The sequence below is a fragment of the Amphimedon queenslandica genome, unplaced genomic scaffold (assembly GCF_000090795.2).
Source record: "Amphimedon queenslandica unplaced genomic scaffold, v1.1 AMPQUscaffold_13512, whole genome shotgun sequence".
Taxonomy (NCBI): Eukaryota; Metazoa; Porifera; class Demospongiae; order Haplosclerida; family Niphatidae; genus Amphimedon; species Amphimedon queenslandica.
This window is the reverse complement of record NW_003546252.1, coordinates 503,505-522,469: the sequence shown is the minus strand read 5'-3', so window position 1 is coordinate 522,469 and position 18,965 is coordinate 503,505. Positions and strand designations below refer to the sequence as shown.

The window sequence follows — 18,965 nt, the reverse complement described above, 5'->3', positions numbered from 1 at the left end:
CCCTTTTTTTGTTGGAGACTTGCAAAACTTCTGATATGCTAAGAAAAATGCATATATGTCCTCTCTATTTTCCAAAAAATTTGGTGCTTTCTTTTCACCGATTGAAATGTATTCTTCTTTGGAGAGATAGCCCTGTTCAGATTTGAGAGCAGTAACAGAACCTTTAATAAAAGACTTGATTTCTTGCCATACTAAAATAGGATCAATTTTCTTTTGCCCTGATGATATCTTTTTCCAAATTAGATTCTGAAATAATGATGCTGTGACTTCTATGACTTCTTTTTCAGAAATCAATTCGTTATCATCAGCAATATTTTCCTCTACTAATTCAGTATCACTTTCATCTTCTGAGTCAGAGTCCTCATCATCTGTATCATTCAATAAACCAATGTCCTCCTCATTAAAAGCTTGTTCAGAATTTTTAATTTTATCAAGAAGCTTTCCTTTCTTTCTATGGAAGAAAGAGCGATCCTGTAAGGTGCTATCCATTAACATCAACAAATCCCTTGAGGTGACAAAGAGAGGGAAACTTACATCATTTAAAGAAGTTGGTAGTTTGTGTTCCAAATCTTTATGCTTCTGCAATAAATTGTGACTTGAGACTAAATCAAAAAACCTATGCTTAACTTCTCGACAAAGAAAAGGACTCTTGGTTACAAAAACTTGATTCAAATGATCACAATCAACAATTTGTTCAACATTGGCTGACTGCTCTTGATCTGTTGCTGATTCATCGAAAGGCTCTCTACTGCTTGAATCCAGTGGCTCATAACTTTCTGTTGATTCTCCATCAGTTGATTTTTGAGTTTCAGGGACATCTTCTATTTTTTCAGGGTCCATTTTAACTTCTGCTTGAAGCTTTATTGAACGAGGGATAATTGGATCATTGCTGTCATTAACTACTTCCCAGTAAAGACGAAACTCTTCCCACATACGTGAAAGGCAACAAGTTGTCTTGCCAGTTCCAGACCGTCCAACAACTAAAATTGTACCTTTCTGGTATGACAAATTCACAATAGTTTTCTCATCATCATGCAAATAAACAATTTCATGCTCTTCACGAGATAATTTTAAAGGGAGACCTAATCTCCTGGATATTCCAGCTCTGATGGCCTGTAGAGCATATTCTGGTAAAGAATAAATTGGCACTGCCCCATAATCATCTTTCATCATTAATGGGACTGTTTCTGATGAATCACAATCATCAGATTCTTCATAAAATGATGGAGTACCTTCTGATGTGAGCTTCACTGCATACTTTCCTCCTTCTTCTTCGCCTCGTTTGATCCAATTTTCTGCATTTTTCACAGCTTTGTTCAACTTTTTGTGATCCAATACTACATCTAACAGAACCAGTATCTCGCAGTGTCTTCTACTAATGGGAGAATACGAAACTGTCCTGTGCCAAATAACCCTTTTCGCTGAATCAACATTTCCATGAAAAATTGTATCTGTTATTTTTGAATGCATCTTTCTCCCAAGTCTGACACTGGTCTCACCACAGGCAAGCCTTTTCATGGTACTTATAACACGACTAACTAATTTGGGGTCACCAGTTTCAATAAAAGTTTTAACCCGAGGTGAACAAAATACATCATATTTCATTTCCATTTCAGGCTCAAGTTGAATTTCAGTGTCTTCCTTCCTTTCATCTTCACTGTCTACCTCATTTTCCAAGGTTGCACCAGCCCCTTGCCTCTTGCTTTTGTACACAAAATAAGTCTCATCTTGGCTCAATAAATCCTGCATGAGATGCTTGAAGACATCATCACCAGATCCTTCGATAATACAATCATGTTCAGATATTGGTGGTGGTGATAATATCACAGTGCTTGGGCTATTATTTGTTTGTTGGCTCGGGTTATTATTTGTTTGTTGGCATGGAGTCTGCTCTGTTTTGAGTTTTGGCAAAACTTCTTTGTCTCTTTCCTTTTTTGGACAAACCTTTTTCGCTGGTTTTTCTAATATTTTCTCTTTCTGTACCTCTTCCAAAGCAAGAGGATGGGAGTACTTTGCTTCGTTGATGATCATGAGCCGTTCATCTATCTCATTTCTACAGTAATCTTCTGCTATCTTACCATTGCAATCTTTAAGACAGGAATCAATCTTAATCTCATGACAAAGGTATTTGCATATTTCCAAGGAAACTGGACTACATTCTGTTTGTTTCATTGCAATGTGTAATGGAGTCATCTTCCTTTCATCATAAAGGCAGCTGCTTATATCTTCAACCTTATCACAAGTCAACTTTAAAATTTGAAAGCAGCCTAACAAGAAAAAATATTAAGTTTCATTTTTAATAGCATATACATGGTCATTCTATGTGCATGCATACTAATTAATAAGACCTACTTGTTTGAAGAGCTAACTCTGTAGCAGCATGAACAACAGTCCCACCTTTCCCACTGTAAGCAACTTCTAAGCCATCAATACTTGCTCCATTTTCTAGCAAAATACAGGCTAGTTTAACACACTCAATTTTTTTTTCCTTGTTCTTAAAATCATCAAAAATTGTCCGAAGATTAAAATCAAGAGAAACATCTATATCAAGAAGTTTTTTCAAAAATGATAAATCGGAGGAAATGAGATAATTAAAAAATTTGAGGATTTCAGCAAGGTTGATTTTTGTAGGATCTATGTTTCCAGACTCCAAGATAGCAGTGGCAATGATACTTCTTTGTCTTGTTTCAGGTTTGGGACTACAGAAACAAAAGTGTAAAAACTCTCCTTTCTTTTCAGGACTCAAGGCATGAAGATGCTCCTTCAACTGCTCCTCGTCACACCACTTTATAAAATTCTGCAAAAAATTAATTGGGAAGGATTTCATCTTTTCGAGCAACAATAAAGCGATCTTTGGTTTATTACTCTTACAAGCAAATTTAATCAATTTTTGAAAAGCATTTGACTTTGAAGGTGGCAGATGCTCAAGGAGAGCAGTAACAATTTCATATTGTTCATCATCAATGTATAACTCAAGTAAAGATAAAGTTGGCGTAATCATGTCACGGCGAAACAATAACCAGCGATATATTATTGGGGACAACACGCCTTCTTGATAAAGCCACTTTCGAGACTCTGGTAAAGTCTTTCCTTCTATTATTGCAGTTCTCAAGGGCTTGCATTTGCTGATAAAGAACCTGATAACATCTTCCTTTAGTGGAGCATCCAATGAAGGAAGATTGTACTTTAATGAATGGAAAATACAAGAGGCATCAAAAATCTGAAAACAATCCTCAGGGATTAGGTGAATCAAACCTATGATCAATTTTAAGATAAATAATAGCAAAATTACAATTATTACTCACATACCATGGCTCAAAGAAAGAATTACTGTTTTCACTAAAACATCAGAAGTTTTTAAATCTTTGCAAAATATACTGACGGCTTCCTCATAAAGTTGTTGAGAGACATCCCATACCATACTAACATCCCTTGCTGCTTCCTTTGCTGCAAGCCTTTCTAACAGATCAGCCCAGTACTCACAACACCTTGCTTTCTATAAGAGGAGAACAATAATAGCTATTGCCAGACAGAAGCCAAACAGAAGCCATATACCTTTAAATCTGCAGTAGAATCCATAGCAGAGAAAGAATGACTCAGTAACAGAGACAGTAGCCCTATAATATAAACAGGAAACACATTGGTGTTATTTCAAGAAGAGAATATTCATAATGTAAGAGAAGAGTACAACAGTATTCATTAGTGATACAAGGTAGATTCATTGACAGTTCATATGAAATTCACCAAATTTTAAAAAAGAATTTAAATAACACAATACCTCTTACTTATGAGGAATTTTCAAGCAGTAAAGAATATCACATACTATGATTTTTGACATTTATTTCTTTTCTGGCTAGTGGCTACATCTTATAAAGACTTTTAAAGGTGCTTGAGAAGCATCAAAAGTTAGAAAATATTGTTGTCTTGCTGCCCAAGCTCAAAATTTTGAAATGAATTTTGGTAATTTTATTAGCCTATAAAATAATTGGCTTAAATCAGCTTTATATACACTATTGTTAATGATCACATCTGATCCATGCTGATACTAACTTTAAATTTCTATGTAGACCAATAATGAATACATTTCACTGTAATTTGCTACATCAAATGTTACATAGTGTCACCAAGACACCAACTTATGTCTTGAAAAACTTACCTTGTATAGTATTCTTAAAGGAACAAGAGAACAATCAAATTCTGAGATTTCTAATTCTAACCAGAGCTATTAAATGCTGACTCAACAAGATGACATAGCACAATGAACAGGAAGAAAACACCCACCATACCACAAGTAGACATAACCTTTTAACATTAAAAGTGAAATAAAATATGCTATCATTGTAATCGATTTATGCTACTTCTTAAAAATAAAGAGTGTGGCTAAGGGTTTCCCACAAAGTGTGTTAAGTGATGCTTCATTAGCTAACATAATAACAGTGCATAACATTTAGGGAACTTTAAAAATGCGTAAAAATTCCAATTTAGATAGGAATCAGCTCAAATTTTTTACACGACATAAGAACATAAATACGTACCTCAATAAATACCAAACAATTATAAAAATGAAGAATCCTCTTTTAGTCATTTTTGTTGAAATTTGGCCAAAACCAAAGGCACTAACAATAATTTTGACTAATAATTTTGATCATGTGACACATGTATGCACCCACTTATATCTAGCCCTTAAAAAATTTTAAATATATATCTACAAAATAATTTTAGATCTAGCAAATACCAATAAGAAATATTTATGGCATTGCTTACCTGCATTTGAAAAACAACATTCTCATCAGCACTACCATACTACCAAGAGTACATAAGGGTTGTATCTACTCAGCAGAGAATGGCTTCTATACACTATAGTGCCAAGAGTAGTCTACTCTTGGCATTATAGTGTATAGAAGCCATTCTCTGACATTCTTTAGTTCTGTGGACTGCTTGGAGATGAGCTAGGCAGTTAAATTTTCAAGAGGGCAGCCCCTCCCCTACTATTATTTTTCTCATTCCCCACATGCCTCACTCCTCTTAATTTCAACTTTTTTGCCTTAAAAATACTATATAATTATTAAAAATAACCAAAAATAACACAACAAAAAAAATTATATGAAAAAATGTGTCTAAAAACAAAAGAGAAACAAACTAAAAATTGATTTCCCAGTCAGTCAGTCGGTCACAACAAAAAAAAACGTTAAAAAGCTTCTTACAATGGCTTCACATAAAATAGGCTACACATGATACATACACACAGGTACATAATACAGTGACAACACATTATCATACACAAGGAGACAACATAAATGCAAGACACTACAATACTTCATAATGAAGGAGACAAGAGAGAAGAAAAGACAGAATACACATAAAATAAAAATTAATTTATTCTGAGGCGAACGATTAGTCCACTGCATCACTATAGTCATCTCCTACCATGGCTTTGAGAGAATCAGAGAGGACAGCAAATGATGGCCGATCTTCAGGATTCTAAAAGATAGTAATGAATAGCAATGAATCATAGTATTGTACTATTACACTCATCTATAATAGATTATGTATTGCCTGATCATGTGCATAATATTTCACTTCATGCAATTCTACTAATATCTACATGTACATGTACTCAATTAACAATTGTGAAATTACAAAAATTTCCACACATAAGGTATCGCCAATGGTAATATAAAATATTCCAAAAATAAATCTAATCGTACATGTACTATTACTTTATACATGTAATATAATTGATGGGCAAATTGCTGTACTGTATTTGTACAACCATGTATTGGTATGTTCCAATGCCGTGAGCCAAATTTCTTAAGTTAAAAAAACATTGGTGCTCCTGTTCTATAGACAATGCCAATTGTACTCTACTACAATTACAAACGTAGAAGCAGCTTTTGTAAACCATGATGATACTTTTTAAATACAAATAATACAAATGAAAGAAACCGAAAAAATTAGCAGTACATTTACATGTACATCCACTTTTAACTAAACATTGAAGCTACTGTATAATAAAGCAGCACACACATTGTCTGTACATGTAATGGGTAACATACCGCCTGCCAACTCTTTTTCATTAAATCATAAACTTCAGGAGGACATAATTTAGGGTTTTCTAATCGATATCCTCTTAAAACCTAAAGGAGAACAAGTAAAAAATATAAGGATAAGGAGGAGAAAGAGAAAGAAAAAGTGTGGATGAGTAAAGAATGTACATGTAGTTAGATAAAAATATACACTTACTTCATCTAATACTTGAGGATTAGTAAAGGCTGGGTAAGGAGTTTTACCACCACTCCACAACTCCCACAACAAAATACCTAATGACAAAAATAAATGTAAGCACATGAACATGTACAAGTACATGCAGGGTTTCCCACAAAGCATGCTAAGTGGAGCTGACAAGACAGTACATGTCGATTGGAGCAACTTTAAAAATTTATAAAAAATTCAAGTTTGATCAAAGTCAGCTCAAATTTTCTAGACAACATAAAAATTTGTATATGCAAAGAAAAATATAAAAATTAAAGAATTCTCTCCTTGTGATTCTTGTCAAAATACCCTGTATAGTATGGGGTCTTTGGCACAACTTTGAACAACTTGACAATTAATCCACTGACAAGAAGCTGCATGAGGACTATGCCAGGAAGCCTTTGTACATTCAGTTACATTTTGCTTAGTCAAATACAATAATAGGGTTTATTCTAATTCTAAACTGGTACACAAGCTTAGACTACAGAGGATATGTGTAGAAAAATAAACAAAACCACAGGATAACAGCTAGTTAATGTGTACACTATATGGTTGAATATACACTGTACATGCATCATTGAATATGCATGGGAAAATATTCAACCCCAAAACTACAGTATATACTATGCACATTATTATCAACAGTATAGGCCACAGAGGTTGAGGTTTACTTACAGGAGGAAAAATAAATAAAATCACAAGACAAATAATAACTTACCGTAAGACCAAACGTCTGATTTGCTGCTAAATCTAGCATGAGTGATGACTTCAGGAGCTGCCCATTTGATGGGGAACTTGGTACCCTCAGAGGCTGTGTACTCATCATCAGTCACAAACCTTGCTAAACCAAAGTCACCGACTTTAACAATATTCCTGTCACCAACCAGACAATTCCTAGCAGCCTGTGTATATGAACACAATATAAAGGAGTAGCAAGTATAATAATTTTGTGAATGCAATTACATGTACGTGTACATGTAAAAGTTGTAAATTAGCAAATTGTTAAATAATAATTTTGTGAATGCAATTACATGTACGTGTACATGTAAAAGTTGTAAAATTAGAAAATTGTTAAATAATAATTTTGTGAATCCAATTACATGTACAAGTACATGTACATTTACAAGTTGTAAATTAATGCTCTGTTTCTCTTTACACTTTATAATCATATGTACATGTACATGAAAGCATCAAATTACAATTACAAGTACTATGATAACATACAAAGTACATGTACAATGTACATTGTATTTGTAAAATAAGCAACAAAAAAGGCAAATACACACAATGTGCATGGATCTGTCTTGAGCTAATTATGAGGTAAGTAGGTAACATACAATTTACCATGTGGATGCTTTTTAAAAAAGCAGCAACTACATACATGTACATGTAAATGTGCATGTATAATCTCGTACACAAAAAGTAGGTCTTTTTTTACTTACCAAATCTCTGTGTATGAAGCCAGACTGTTCTAAAAACTTCATAGCAGCACAAATCTGTATAGCCATGTCAAGTATAATGTCTGTCTTTTCTACTAAATGTTTATTATTACGAAGATACTGGAGCAGACAGCCTAAAAAAGAAAAGAGGTGACAGAGAATGTTGAGAAGACAAAAAAGAGATAATTTTTAATTTTCATTCAATAGTGTGGCCTTACCATTAACCATTAGTTCAGTGATGATATACACTGCTCCTTGTTTGATGCACACTCCATATAACTTTACTAAATTATCATGCTGGAATTTCCTGCGAACAAAAAATGAAGGCTGTCAATAATGGTGGCATGATGCAAAGCACAATATCTAACAACTACACGTACACATGTACAGTATTTGAAAATAAAAATTATAGAAAAAGTTTGTTCAATTGCAGTTCCTAAAAGATGTACTACCGTATACACCATATATTCGTGGGTATAAAATTTCGTGACTTGGCTGCTTTTTTGTATTCTCGAATAAAAATTTCGCAATTTCAATGTAAATACCACACCTACTATAATCAGCACACTATTTTGTGGATTTTAGTTCTTCAAATTTTTCCAAAGCACAAAAATCATGAAATTTAATCTCCGTAAAAACATGTATATGGCGTATACGGTATTACATGTAAAATATAATTGACAATTCTTTTCACTATTATTTATACACACATACATGTACTTGTATATTGTACAAGACATACTGTGATTATATGTACAATGCATCACCAAAAACTCTTAATATATTACACAAAAATTGTCAACAAAACTCACTGCATCACTTTTGCCTCTTCAATGAAGTCATCTTCATTCATTGCACCTTCCTTCATCATCTTAATAGCAACATCAACTTTATTACGCCATTGACCTGCTACTACCCTCTGAATGAAAAGAACACAAAAATATAAAAAATTATTAATTTGGCAGTGGTATAAAAAACAGATTAAAAGTAGAAAAATTGTGTACATCAACATAAAATGAAGGCATTACATGTACATACATGTACATGTACAAAGATGCATGTAAAGGTATAATACATGTACATGTACTGTACATGTATGATATACTTACTCCAAACTGTCCACTGCCTAGCTCTTTACCTAATGACAGCTCAGATTTATCAATTTGCCACTTAGTGTCTGTAACAGAATGAATAAAGAGGAGAAAGTTGTGAAATTTCAAATGATTATTTTTCAAATTACATGTACATGTACACACAGTATGTATGCCATTAACTTCTGCCAATAAATACAATAATTATACATGCAGGGTTTCATGTTAAGTGATATGCTTCATGAACTGACATACATGTAAATGTACACAGTGTACATGTACATGTACATGCATGTACAATATGGCAATCGGAGCAACTTTAAAAATTAAAAAATTCTAAATATAAAACAATTACAACACGTACATGAACACACATTAGCAATACATAATAATGTACCATTAATGGTTTATACAATACATGTGCAGTCAAACACAGTATATGTACAGTAGAAGGCGAAAAAAAGGATAAGTAGCAACAGTAGTACGCAGGTAGTGCGTAGGTAGTAATTTACTTCGTTACTCTTCGCTGCGCTATGCCCAGGAAGTACTGCGGTACCGCCCAGTCACATGTTCTGTAGTAGCAAGCGCTCACGCACTCTAGAGGCTCTCAAATGACTTGTGGATGCTTCTCTTGGCTGTCTGTGCTCTCCAAGTTCATCTCTATTGCTGCTCTTTGCTGTTAGAAGGCTGTTTAGGAGGCTTTTTGCCCGATTCACCGTCGAGCTACTGTCCTGCTGCTGACCACGTGCACTACTACCACTGGTGGGTTTGCGCATGCGCAACGAAGGAGTAGCGAACTACCTACGCAAAAGTAGAGTAGCTACTTATCTTTTTTTCGCACTGTACTGTACATGCATCACAATTAACTTACCAAAAGCAGATGAGAGGACTGGTTGATTAGGCACTAACTGAGTAGGAGGCCGTCTCAATCTAGTAACTAAACCTATAACACGAATTATACACAAAGTACATGCAATAAAAATATTATTATGATTTCAAAATGAGACTGACCTCCTCCATTTAGTTTGTGATATTCGATAAGTTCTGTAATTGTTGGGAAACGATGTTTCTCTGATATAAAGTATTTCTTCTCCTCGTCATCTTTAATGTGATAATGTCTGACTTGACCTTCATGACTAATGAGAGAGAGAGAGAGGAGGGATGAACAACGAAAAGAATAAAGAATGCACTATGCTATGAATGTTATATATATGTACAAAGTCCCAAAAACAGTATTTTATAAATAGTGACCAATATTATAGTACACATACCATATCGATAGGGTATACATGTTATCTCGACTGGAATTTCTAACAACAAAAGCTCCCTCTTTATTCTACAGTGAGAGAGATGTAGTGTCAGCTAGCCCTTATAAGGTAATACTGCTTACCTCTTGCTTGAGTATATTCTCAGCTCTGGCACGTGATAATGTAGGGAAGAACCAACTAAAGAATAATAATAAATAATTAATATTATACATGTAACTACATGTACATGTACATGTAAGTGGCCAATTCCCATGTAGAGTGTACCCTCCTTTCTACATGTACATTCCAAACACTGACCTCACCCAGAGTTTGTGCACAAAATTTTACACAGCAATTTTTCAGATATTAATTTACACGTTTCACACATTATTTTGATCAATTTGCAAAATTTCTAACCCTTGAAAATACATGTACACGTACATGCATTCAAATTATAAAATGTTAACCCTAAAAAATGATTACTCATTGCAATCACACTCATTTCTTTGTACAATGAATAAGAATCATGAATGAATTGATGAATGGAACTTACTCTTCACTCTCTAATCCAACCTTCTTAACATAATTACTAGGAACAAACCCTTCATTTCTAAAATAATAATAAATAAATAAATGACATAAATTTACAATAGATAATACATGCAATTAATAAATTTACATGTATCGTACATGTACAGTACATACAAAATACTTGTAGGAATTACGATTTATGTGCAAAAAACACTAAAAATGAACATGTATATTTTCTGATGGTTGAATATAATGAATTAGGCAGAAAATAAGCTCCCACAGTAATAATAAAGCACACCTATGGGTGTATGGATCTAAAATGTCTGTAAGGCCTGCACTGACCCCTGACCTCAATGTGTTCAAGAGTGGGTGTATGGGGGGGAGTGGTATGATATGGGAGGTAACTTATAGTGTATATACAGTACTTGTGCACATTTAACTTACCTAATTAACACACTAATCTAAAATTCAAGATGCTAAATAAACATTTGTAAATTTTAATTAGTACAGAGGGAATAAATACACAAGGTGTAAGGTGGTGTGTCAAAACAATCACTGGAGGAGTATCACAGCCTAATAGTACATGTACATAAAACAGTAGTTCCTACTTGTACATGTACATGAATTAATGAGAAAACAAAAATAAAAGCTACAAAATGAACTCATTGGCATATGACAGTATCAATCTTACCCTCTGTCATCTCTAGCTCTCCACCAATGATCTCTGGAATTATCAAATATGACAACTTTCTGTCCTTTACACAATGGAAGGTCACCTTTCTCTATACCAGGATAGTCATACATTGCCATCACTTCGAAGCTTGGCTTTGTACTGCTTGGTCTGGTTTTCTAATTAATACACAAATAAGTAATAGCCAATAGCAAAAAAACTTGTATAATGTACAGTGAATGGTGCAAATAAAAATACAAGATGTACATGTCATAAAACTTGAGTAGAATAACAAAATACAACTAAACATGTAGGGTGGGCTCAATGAGTTCCAACTTTTGCTGCATTTCTCTCTACTCTATTATTACAGTATAGTGCTTTTCTTTAAAGCAGCAAAACTTCACAGATTTACAAAAATGATTTTTTCCGCAGAAATAACTTTCACAGATTCACGTGTCAGGGCCACACTTTTAATAGGCATTTAATATTAATTTTAGCAGAGCTTTAATTTTGTAGTTGCATGCTAATGTGCTAAAACCACAAATGTTTTGCTTTAGCACTATACGGTGTATTAAATAAAAGGAAGGCAGAGAGTGACAACATGAAGGAAGGTAATGACAGTAAGACCAGCTGAGGTTACAGTGTATCTCAAGTACTACTAGACTACTACGTGTAGTATAATAAAAATAAATACTGAATATAATAGGCCATAATAGTTTGCTATTTAAAAGTAATTCACTTTAGAAAAAAAACAAAAAATAACAAAAAATAAATATTTCATAGATAAAGTACATGTCATTAAGAGTCCATGGACTCTTGATATCATGTATACATGTACATGTACATATAGATCAGTACACAGCACATGATGCTATAATTCAATTTATTCGTCAACAACATACATGTACATTTGTACTAATGAAAACGCCAAGCTTTATATGCAACAAAATTTGGAGCTACATGTACATGTACATGCATGGTAAGATGAATATAACAATTTAAATGAGAACATGATGCTTACAGATACTGGGGGTGGAGGGGCGAGATTATGATCCTGATAAGGAGCAGTTCGATGTCCCCCACTCTGAATGTGAGTATTAGACACAACCACATGACCAGAATTAGCATGAGCCATTGGCTGGTGGGGATAGATTCCCCCACCCCCTCCACTGCTGGCCGGATAAACTGGGCCACTCGCCATCGGACCAGGACCATGTACATTATGACCTCCTCCGCCATACCCCTGTCCACCATACCCTTGTCCACCGTACCCCTGTCCGCCATACCCTTGTCCGCCATACCCTTGACCGCCGTACCCCTGTCCACCATATCCAGGGCCACTTCCGTTAAACCCACCAGCATCAGGGGGTATGGGGGGCAGTGCTTTGTGTTGAATGTTACCAGACCCTCTAGTGGGGCTGGAACCAAATGAAGCAGCTCCTTGAGAGAACTGATGCTCATCCTTGATGAAGGCAGGGGAGCAACCAGTGGAGTGCTTGCTCTTATGATCGCAACAGGACCACTTGCTATTAACAAAGAGACCTGGGTGATAGAAATCTTGTAGCTTTCCATTACTTCTACAATCTGAAAGAGAAAATGGGGAAATGAGAAAATGAAATGCATAATACAGTACACATCCATCCATGCACATAAACATAAACATGTCTGCACATGTACAATGTTGCATGTAATCTACATGTATATACGTACATGAACATGTACATGTATGCGATTAAATAATTAAAGTATAGCCAAATGACCATCATTGGATAATGTACATGTATTTATCCAGTAGAAGAGACATTATTAGATATTTATCAATTATGTACCATCAAAAGGTAAATAATAACTTTAAATGGTTCTATAATATTCAATTATACAATGAACAATATAGCAACAGCATGATGCATAAACAAACACAGAGTATGAAAGCACCATACATACACACGCTGTGTACTGTACTATATGTGAATGTATTTTTAAGCCTGTATACATATTAAACCTAGTCAATTGACAAACTGATAGTACTAAAGTAAATAGCATCGTGCATTATTGCTCATAGTCATATAGAAAACACACTAAAATACACATAACATACAGTCAGCATAAAAACCAATATCCAACAGGCAAACTGAACAACAAGCAACAGAGCACTACTGTACAGACAGACATACACAATCTAATGTACAGTGCATGTATATATTCAATATGAGATGATTATTGCTCTCACAGTGGCAACAAAATAAATAAAAATGTGTAGCTTAACTGACATGCATACATGTATATGCATATGTACATGTATTGTAATAGTAAGCATAAAGCTTGGTAAGCATAAAGCTTGGTTTACACTCGCCATAAAACGCAATGCAAACGAATGCAAAATTGAAATTTGACCGATTTTGTGTCAACTTCAAAGCGTTTTGGCATCAAAAGGTCAAATCACCCACGCACTTTTTGACCATTTTGTCGAATGTAAACCAGGATTTAGCCTCATTTCTGGTGCATGCATGTACATGTACAATATCGCACATGTACATGTAATGCACATACTACATGCATATAATAAGCAAATGCCTATATATACACTATCTTCACTCAAAAATAAAATGTAGAAAATAGATTTCTTTTTTAATAGAAAAATTTACAAAGGGCTTCGTTAGCTACACTGCATAAACATGTGGCATTGGTGTTCATAAAGGTGAAACAATTCACAAGTACTTGTACATAATGTAAACATATGGGAAACTATCAGCTTTAGTTCATTCTATAGACAAAAGTTAAATAAATATCTGCATGGCCTCAAAACATGCAATCACTGTAGGCTCAATGCTAATAATTTTTAATGATCACGAACACTAAAAGTCTATTAAATGTACACGTACATGTACATGTATTAGACACATGGGTAGGTTTGCAAGTTATAATGCACAAAAAAAGAACTGTTCAAAGCTCTTTATATAATAAACTATGTGTACATGTACCAGGGGTGTAGGCAGGATTTTGGAAAGAGGGGGCAAATATTATGCGGAGTGTGCCACAAAAATTCTGCAAAACCACGCCCTTTTAGGGCATGACCACACCCATTTTTAATATGGCGGACTTCTAGAAAGATCATAGGCAACGTTAAATACCTTTTCAGCTTTATAATCGCATTATAGAAGGACTGATTTAGCCTTTTCCTTTCATACGTATGTAAGTTGTAGAACAGCTTTTCCTTCCAAAAGTAGCTTATTATTTTGTTAATTTTTAATCTTGATTTTAGAAAAGGGGAGGGGAATTTGCCCCCCTGGCTATGCCCTTGTGTACATGCATGTACGTGAATATTGAGAACGGAAATACATGTAACACTAGAAGAATGTAAAACATTAATGGTCTCCAGGCTTCTCAAAAAAGACATACATGTACATACAAACAGAACTAAGGGTTTATGTACATGTATACAGTACATGTACATGTACATGTGTGATAATAATATATCCAGTGGTTAATTTCTATGACACATACACATGTACACATCACACCAGCATGGGGTATGTAATTTGAGGTTTAGCACTTATTATTTGAGGTTATGATTTATTCAAACATGTACATCATTAAGGTGGATACAGTTTATACATGTAAATACAAGTGCCAATTAGCATCATCCTGGTAATGTGATTGACTATCATTTGGTGGATAATGGCTGTGGTAACTGTACATGCATGTAAGTACATGTAATGTACATGCACATGTGTCAAATGAGGAATTTATAATAACTAAACAAACATAACAGAACAGACCAGCATGACAAAATACCACACTCTAAGTGAGTTGAGTAAGTTTATTCACATAAAAACACACACATTGACACATACAAGAACCACAGGGGCAATAAATGTATAGTAACTGCTACAAATACGTATTTACATGTACATGTACAAGTATATGTATAAATGATATGTGTGTACATGCACATGTAAATAAATCATCATCTCAATAGTGTCTGTACACATGTGAAAATAATATCGCAAGCCTGTATAAGCAGAGAAAACCAAAATCAAAATACATGCAAGAAATTGAAACTTTAGTAGATAAAAACTGGATGTATCCATTTGTATACTTTCAGTATAAATTCTACCACAATCCCAACAATAAATACTGCCAAATGCTAAACCAGTTAGTCTAGTCCCAATACTGGACACATAAATGGCATAATTAGCAACTACATTTTCCAAGAAGACACATACATGTACATCTACATTAGTACTAGCCAGTATAAGCAAGCATGCATGCAATACTCACATTGTCTTAGTAGCTCTAGCCAGTCGTGTCTCTGTGCTTCATCATCAGCAATGACATACAGGGTGAGGTCACCATGGACTACCTGGAATGACGGCTTGTCAAAGGCCGAGTCTGAGACTTTCTCTATGACTTTGACGCTGTTGAGATCAACTTGTCCTTTTAGACCACCTCTTTTCTGGAAAAAAAAGAGCACGAGAGAGAAAGAGGGGAGAGAAAAATATATTTATAATACACACACTCTGGCTAAATTTCCCCAAAATTCTATAAACACACATACATGTAGATACTAGCAACAGTCTAAGGGTGTGTGCACTATGCATGCACAAGTACATGTTCAGCCTAATATATTGTACAGTATAGGAGCCTAAGTGGATACATATACATACATGTACATGTAGTTAAAGAATGAGAACTATAAATTTTCTAGTATCTATGAAAACTGTCATATCAGAATTTGGAAATCACATACATTTATATAGATGTACATGTATATACTACCTGCTGGAGTGTCAAAGACACCTATTAAATTACGTACATGTACATGCACAGTGGAAGTCTCCCCCTCTAGCTTTAAAAAAAAAACATCAATGGACTACAAACATGTATAAAATTTCCTCCATAAATGTGAGCACCTCTAAAATGAGGACCAATATTGCACTGGTAATAGAAACATAATGTCACTATACTCATTAAAAATCCATATGCTAATCTTAGTCTCTAATTGCAGGATACACTAGATGAGTCGATAAGTAATGCCATCCTAATTACCAATAATAACAGTAAACATTCTAGAAAGTATTTGCTATGCAATCAGTGTACATGCACACTCTACATCATTTCCTGTGCTATCATCATTTTGTAACAATAAAAATATAAATATGTGTAAGTTATGATAAAATGAGTTGAAAATAGGAACATTTAGGTGGATACCCTATAGCCCTCCATATCAAAACAGTGCCAAAAGGAAATTATAAGTGCACACTGTATCATCTGATCATCGATATCCTTAGACAAGTAGACTTAAATTGATCAGCACTGATTTACATAAAGATCACACAAAATAAAATAAACAGCATTATGCAAGTAAGCAGCTGCCACCAAACATCAAGAAAACAAACTATAAACATTAATACCTTATGTCACTGATGATGAAAGAAACGTGTATAAATGTACATGTACCTGCAAGTGTGTGTTTGTGTGTGTACTTAGTAAGCGATCAATCATTATGTAACGTACATTATAAGAAATAAAGGTGATTTGGCATCATTAGGAACATAATCAAACAAAAAATGTACTGTATATGATGGGACACACAAGATGCATGTACATGTACAATGTAAATGATTAGCAAGCACTCAATACATCTTGATTTCAATGTGCATGCATGTATTGTACTACATGTATTGTTGTACATACATGTACATGTGTATATGAAAATGTCCACTCATAATGCAGGTGAGATGATCTAATATTTTATAATAGGAAGTCCACTACATGTATATCAGAGGAAGAGGAAGAGGATGGGAAGGGGAATGAAAATACAAGTTCATTCAAGGATATAGAATTGCCCGGCATGTAAACACAACTTGAGTGAGAGAACAAAAACAAATTTCCTGTATAGAATAGAAGAACAATTCCTAAGAATAAAGAATTTTGATACAATTGCTAACTGTTTACAAAAGTGTATTAGTATATGTACAGTGAGAGCCATTTTCAATCCTTTTGAGTTGATGAAATGTACACGTGTACATGTACCATTATACATGTACATGTACCATTATACATGGACCCCACGGCCACCAGATGTACATGCACATGTATGTCCATGCAACAAATTATAAACAGTTAGCAGACTGTGTATTTGATGTTAACATTGAATTGTTGATTTTAGTACATGTCAAGTATTTTAAAAGGGCTTGCTAGTGAGAGAAGTGCTGATAGATTGATTAAAAGCAAATCAAATCACAAGTACATGTATATGTACATGCATATGGACATTGTGTAATCAAAAATATACAGCATTTAGAGCATAACAGTGTACAATGACTTATTCTATACACTACAAAATTAACACTATCACAAGAAATAGGATATACCATTATTCAAAAGTGAAGTCCAATCCTCCCCCACTTACTCAATAAATTCCTATCACTCTTTCTGTCCTTCTTCTACTCATAAACCCTCTCGTTCCACACCATATAATCATAAATAGTACATGTACATATGCATGCAACAAAGTTAAAAAAACTGACCCTAATATACATATACACAAAGGCCATCCATATGTATAATTTTAATGATTATTAATTGTTAAAGACATACAGTGCCAGCAGTAAGCAGTCAACTGACAGTAGACAATCACATACATATATGTACATATATAATTCAAAACAAAAGAGGGTAGTCACAGGAAAGCCCTCTATCTATCCCCATGTATCAAATAAGGCAAAGGCAATGTGAAATAAGGTCATTAATCAAGTACATGTATATGTACATATATAGCGCAGGGAAGATGACAGAAATAGCTTTAACATTACTGCATAAAGAATCAGTACAAGATTGTTTTATATACGAGCATATACGAGTATAAATACATGTATAACGTAATTACAAAATGTACGTACATGTACATGTAACAACATAAGCATTTATGATTGACACTATTCCGTACTTCTTGTTACACTTCCTATTGTCTTTGCAATCTCTCTCTCTCTCTCCACACAACTTAAATTCATTATTCAATCCTCACCTCAAGGTTTCCATCATAGTATGATAGCTTATTATTTGTCAGTACAAAAACTCTCTTCTTAAAGTTTGTTGCTCCCAGTGCTGATTTCCCCTGTGATCTCTTCACCATGTAATCCACCTTGAGCTCAACATCAGCACCAGATTGATGATTAACAGGCATCATTGGACCTGCCTTTCCAGTAGCTACGGTCTCCTCGAGTTTCCTATCTGTGAGTCTTCTTCACACTCCCTCTTCCTTTCTGCCCGAGTTTCTGCCGGAATAACACGGAACTGCCAAGTATTTTTCTCTTCACTGCTAGGACAAGGGCACAGGCTAGATTGCTGATGTATGTCCTAGCTCAAGGACTACCAGTAGGGAACTCTCTCTCACTTACAATGGCTGGTCTTTGAGCAAATCTTTCAGTACCACTTTCTTGTTGTCTTTCTGATTTAGAAGTACCGTATATACTCGCCACATACTTTCAATTCGTTCAATTAAAAGGATCACGTGATTTGTTTTCTGAACTAGAGTCTACCACACAAAATTATTAGAATCTGTTAAAGATAGTTGCATGCAGACATAATTATTTTTACAATAAAGGCACAATAACAGAGTAAATTAGATCATAGATATTAGAATATTATTCCTGTATACTCTGAGGTATATTCTCTAATGATTAATAAAGCATAATCTAAATCCATCCACCCTCTCTTATCACGTGATTTG

The 18,965-nt window shown here is 34.4% G+C and overlaps 2 protein-coding genes across 2 annotated transcripts in view; both read right to left on the bottom strand.

Moving 5' to 3' along the window:
* The window catches only part of LOC109588045 (uncharacterized), an 8,915-nt gene extending 4,628 nt beyond the window's left edge, over positions 1–4,287 (bottom strand). The window contains exons 1-5 of the mRNA XM_020004241.1: positions 4,157–4,287; positions 3,556–3,617; positions 3,310–3,496; positions 2,353–3,255; positions 5–2,267 (exon numbers count right to left, since the gene is read on the bottom strand). Of these exons, the coding sequence (XP_019859800.1) occupies positions 5–2,267; positions 2,353–3,255; positions 3,310–3,496; positions 3,556–3,579 (3,377 nt within the window). The 5' untranslated portion in view covers positions 3,580–3,617; positions 4,157–4,287. The remainder of the gene's footprint in view (positions 1–4; positions 2,268–2,352; positions 3,256–3,309; positions 3,497–3,555; positions 3,618–4,156) is intronic.
* Positions 4,288–5,023: 736 nt separating this feature from the next.
* On the bottom strand, positions 5,024–18,721 carry LOC100640949 (tyrosine-protein kinase TXK-like). The gene is made up of 17 exons (XM_003383326.3): positions 18,261–18,721; positions 15,512–15,686; positions 12,252–12,814; positions 11,252–11,409; positions 10,583–10,639; positions 10,173–10,227; positions 10,054–10,118; positions 9,794–9,918; positions 9,654–9,725; positions 8,801–8,868; positions 8,504–8,610; positions 7,910–7,998; positions 7,695–7,825; positions 6,971–7,154; positions 6,244–6,320; positions 6,057–6,137; positions 5,024–5,481 (listed from the first exon to the last, which is right to left on the bottom strand). The coding sequence occupies exons 1-17, from the start codon at positions 18,420–18,422 to the stop codon at positions 5,395–5,397; spliced, it is 2,256 nt and encodes a 751-aa protein (XP_003383374.2). The 5' UTR covers positions 18,423–18,721; the 3' UTR covers positions 5,024–5,394.
* Between the last annotated feature and the right edge of the window lie 244 nt (positions 18,722–18,965).

Bases quoted from the DNA above. Each gene is read 5' to 3' on its own strand.
- LOC100640949 (XM_003383326.3), bottom strand. From the start codon at position 18,422: ATGATGCCTGTTAATCATCAATCTGGTGCTGATGTTGAGCTCAAGGTG. The intron at 11,410-12,251 runs GTAAGCATCATG...TGTATTAATTAG, and splicing joins CCCCTCCACCCCCAGTATCT to AAAACCAGACCAAGCAGTAC. The intron at 5,482-6,056 runs GTATGTTACCCA...ACTATCTTTTAG, and splicing joins TGAAAAAGAGTTGGCAGGCG to AATCCTGAAGATCGGCCATC.